We start from the raw sequence: 4875 nt of genomic DNA, 5'->3' as shown, positions 1-4875 counted from the left end.
CAGAATGAATTTTTTGCAGTTCACTGTCAATGCACTGCTATAACTATTTTTTAATTAACTTGAGCAAAATTTTACTTGCTTATATTATTAATGATATTGTTTGGTAATTTCCACTTTGTGTTCAATTACCTTTCTTTGGAATGGGCACAAATATGGATCTCTTCCAATTGGTTGGCCAAGAAGCTGTCTTTCAAATTTCCTGGCATAAACAAGTACACAACTCCAGTGCTACATCCATTTGTTGAAATATGTCAAAGGTTATTCCATCCATTCCTGGAGGCTTGTTTTTCATCAATTCCTTCAGTGCACCTTGATCTTCTTCTTTCAATACCATTGGTTCTTGATCATATGCTACCTCCTGAAATAGATAAATGTTGACCAATTCTTATTGCTACAGTGACCCTGTGTATTCCCTCCATCTTCTTTTAATGCTCCCTGCATTGATCTATATTTCTCCCATGTTGCTGTTGTAGTTGTTCAGTGTTATCAAGTCAGCTCTGACTCATAGTGACCCTATGAACAACAGAAGGAAACACTGCCCAGTCTTGCAACATTCTCACAATCCTTGCTATAGTTGAGCCCATCATTGTAGTCACTGTGTCAGTCAATTTCATTGAGGGTCTTCCTTCTTTGCTAATCCTCTACATTTTGCCCATAGAATCCTTCAGTATCACAACTTGAAGCTTGAATTTTTTCTTCAGTTCTTTCAGCTTGAGAAAAGCCAAGTGTGTTCTTCCCCTTTGATTTTCCAACACCACGTCTTCACACATTTCATTATTATACTTAACTTTGTCCTCTGAAGCTGCCCTTTGAAATCTTCTGTTCAGCTCATTTACTTCATCATTTCTTCCAAACACTTTACCAGCAATCTGTACAAAAGCAAATTCCAGAGTCTCTTCTGACTTCCTTTTTGGTTTTCTCTTCTTTTCCTGTCTTTTAAATGACCCTTTGTTTTCTTCATGTTTGATATTCTTTATGTCATCCCACAACCCGTCTGGTCTTCAGTCACTGGTGTTCAATGCATCAAATCTATTCTTAAGATGGTCTCTATATTCAAGTGGGATATACTCAAGGTCATATTTTAGCTCTTACGGACTTTTTTTAGATTTTCCGCAGCTTCAACTTCCACTGTTCTACAGCTGGACTCAGGCCTTGTTCAGTTTGATGACATTGAGTTTTTCCCTAGCCTCTTTCCACAGATGCAGTCGATTTGATTCCTGCATACTACATCTCGTGAGTTCCACATGTATTATTGCTGTTAATGTCATTTTAAAAAAGGCAAATAGAAATGAATAAGTCATTGGTCTTGCAAAATTTAATCATGGAATCTCCAAAGTTCTTCCCATCACCAAGACAGTATTTTCCAAAAACCAATCCTTTTTTTGGTTTCCAACTTTAACATTCTAATCACCAGTAATTATCAATGCATCTTGATTGCATGTTTGATCAATTGCAGACTGCAGACTTTGGTAAAAATATTTAATTTCTTCATTTTTTGGCTTTAGTGGTGGTGTGAAAATTTGAATAATAGTAGTATTAATGAGGAAGTATTGAGCTGGACAAATCTGCTACAAAAGACTTCTTTAAAATTTTAAAGAGCAAAGATGTCACTTTGAAGACTAGGGTTTGCCATGGTATTTTCAATTGCCCCATATGCGTGTAAAATCTGGATAATTAATAAGGAAGAGTGAAGAATTGATGCATTTCAATTGTGGTGTTGGCATAGAGTATTGAAGATACTATGGACTGCCAGAAGAATGAACAAAACTGTCTTGGAAGACATATAGTGGAAATACTCCTTAGAAACGAGAGTGGCCAGACATCATCACTCATACTTTGGTCATGTTATCAGAAGGGACTCATCCCTTCAGAAGGATATCACTCTTGGTAAAGCAGAAAATCAGTGAAAAACGGGAAGACCCTAACAAGATAGATTAACACATTGGCTGCAATAATGGACTTAAGCATAGAAAAGATTGTGAGGATGGGGCAGGACTGAGCTGTTTCATTCTGTTGTACATAGTGTCTCCATGAGTCTGAGCTGACTTTAAGGCACCTAACACCAGCAATATTAAATAGTCTTCCTTGCAGGCATATGGATATTATCCTATCACTGACAGCATTGTACTTTGGGATATATCTTGAAATGTTCTTTGTGATGATGAATGCCATGCCTTTCCTCTTTAATTTGTCATTCCAGCCATAGTAGACAATATGACTGTCTGATTCAAAATGGCCAACATCAGTCCATTTCAGTTCATTAAAGCCTAAGATATAGATATTTATGCTTTCCATTTCATTTTTGACAAATCCAGTTTCCTAGATTTATATTCCATACATTCCATGTTCCTATTATTAATGGATGTTTGTAGCTGTTTCTTCTCATTTTTAGTGGTACCACACTGGCAAATGAAGGTCTCCAAAGCTTTACTCCATAGGCATCATGAAGTTCAACTCTCCTTCGAGGAAGCAGCTCTTCCCACGGTTGTATTTGTGTCTTGGCTCTATATCAAACAATGTTTGCCTGCTATTCATAAGGTTTTCAGTGGTCATTTTTTTTTCTTCTTTCTAGTCTATCTTTGTGTGGGAAGCTCCATTTTAACCTGTCCACTATAGGTGAAAGATGTTTACCTGTGTTTTATTGACTAAGCAAAAGCATTGTGCTGTGTGAATCGTAAGAAATTATTCATTATAAAATTGACAGTAATGGAAATTCTAGCACATTTCATTGTGCTCATAAGGAACCTGTCCATAGACCAAGAGGCAATTGTTCAAACAAAACAAGGGGATGTTACGTGGTTTAAAATCAGGAAAGGTTTGTATCAGGGTTATATCATTCAGCATGCTTATTCAACCTGTATGCTGAGCAAATAGTCTGTGAATCTGGACTATATGAAGAAAAACAAAGCATCAAGGTTAGAGGAAATTGTTAACAACCTGGATATGTAGATGATACAACATTGGTTGCTGAAAATGAAGAGGATTTGAAGTACTTATGGATAAAGACCAACACCTACAACCTGCAGTAAGTATTACACCTCAACGTAAAGAAAACAAAATTCCTCACAACTTGACCAATAAGCAGCAGCATGATTAATGGAGAAAAGATTGAAATTGTCAAGAATTTCATTTTACTTGCATCCATAACCAACGCCCATGGAAGCAACAGTCAAGAAATCAAACAACATGTTACATTGGACAAATATGCTGCAAAAGATCCCTCTAAAATATTAAAAAGCAAAGATGTAACTTTGAGGATTAAAGTAGTTTCTAAGGCATTTGATTGCTAACCAGAAGACTGGTGGTTCAAACCCACCAGCCACTCTTTGGAAGGAAGGTTGGGCAATCTACTTCTGTAGTAATACCGCCTCAGAAACCCAAGCAAGGGTTGCTATGAGTCAGATCCAACTCAACGGCACTGAGTTTGGTTTTGGATGACCTAAGCCGAGATATTTTCAATCACCTCATTTGCATGCAAAAGCTGGACAATGAATAAGGGAGACTACAGAAGAATTGATGCATTTGAATTATGATGTTGGTGACAAATATTAAATATACTGTAGACTGCCAGAAGATCAAACAAATCTGCCTTGGAAGAAGTACAGCAAAATGCTCTTTAATAATAAGGATGGCAAGATTGCCTTTCACATACTTTGGACATGTTACCAGGAAGGACCAGTTCGTGAAGAATGTCATCATGCTTGGTAAAATAGGGGGTCAGTAAAAAAGAGGAAGAACCTTATAAAGATTAATTGATTCAGTGGCTGCAACAATGGGCTGAAACATAACAATAATTTTGAGGATGGCACCAGCATGGACAATGTTTTATTCTGTTGTACATAGAGTTGCTATGAGTCAGAACTGACTCAGTGGCACCTGACAACAACTAACAACACCAGTGTACCATATTTTCTGTTAACATTTTGTTTCTGGTTTCATTTCATTCTGTAAGGTAACTTAGTAGACACACACAGACTTATATGCACACACATACACATAAAATCTTATTAGTGGGAATTTTCTTCAATTATAAAAATTGGGCAAAGAAAGAAATTACCTTCATGGCAAAAAAAGATTGAAGCTGACTATGTTTAGGGGGAAAAAAAACATCATTAGCTACAATGTTACACGTAAGTCAGTTATTACATTAAAAGAACACTCTTAAATATAGAAATTAAAATCACCAACTATTATCTTAGGAGCTCTGGTAGCCTAGTGCCTAAGACATTTGATTGCTAACCAGGTTTGAGATTCAAACCCACCAGCCACTCCTCGGAAGGAAGATTGAGCAATCTACTTCCCTAGTGATACCACCTCAGGAAACCAAGGAGGGGTCACTAAGAGTCGGATCCGACTTGATGGCTGTGAGTTTGGTTTTTGGTATGCTATCTTATATTTTTTAAATTTTCAGTGATGAGCTCTTGGAAAACAATGATTAATTGTTATATCTTTCATTTATTTCTTATTGCATAGCAAATTTTTGGGTCCATTACAGCTAAAATCATTACTTTGTTAGATACACAATGTATTATTTCTAAATAAAATATTTATAATATGTACATATCATTAGGATCTTACTTACTGGTTGAGAAATAAAGGAATGATCCTGTTGGTTGTGACACTAGCTACATTTTTATGATCTATCTCAGATCCCAGATTCTTTTTATCAGAGTGTGGAGAACAAGGTAGGAATACAGTGATTGGCTTCTGAAACACACGTGTTGATGGGTGCTGAACATGAATCACAGGACTTGTGGATACTACTGAGTAGGAGATGTCTTGCTTTGTTTTCAAGTATGTCAACAGAGAGGGTTCAACTGGTTGGACCTAGAAAGAGAAGAAGAAGAAAAATAAATAAATAAATGAAATGAAATA

At 36.4% G+C, this 4875-nt stretch overlaps 1 protein-coding gene across 1 annotated transcript in view; it reads right to left on the bottom strand.

Moving 5' to 3' along the window:
- DTHD1 (death domain containing 1) overlaps window positions 1-4875 on the bottom strand; it is a 146376-nt gene that overhangs the window by 124882 nt on the left and 16619 nt on the right. Inside the window, exon 5 of the mRNA XM_007955551.2 lies at window positions 4583-4827. Within this exon, the coding sequence (XP_007953742.2) occupies window positions 4583-4827 (245 nt within the window). The remainder of the gene's footprint in view (window positions 1-4582; window positions 4828-4875) is intronic.

The sequence above is a fragment of the Orycteropus afer genome, unplaced genomic scaffold (genome assembly GCF_000298275.1).
Source record: "Orycteropus afer afer isolate SDZICR_OR568_19922 unplaced genomic scaffold, OryAfe1.0 scaffold00509, whole genome shotgun sequence".
Taxonomy (NCBI): Eukaryota; Metazoa; Chordata; class Mammalia; order Tubulidentata; family Orycteropodidae; genus Orycteropus; species Orycteropus afer.
The sequence above is the reverse complement of the archived record's forward strand: the minus strand, read 5'-3'. Positions and strand labels throughout refer to the sequence as shown.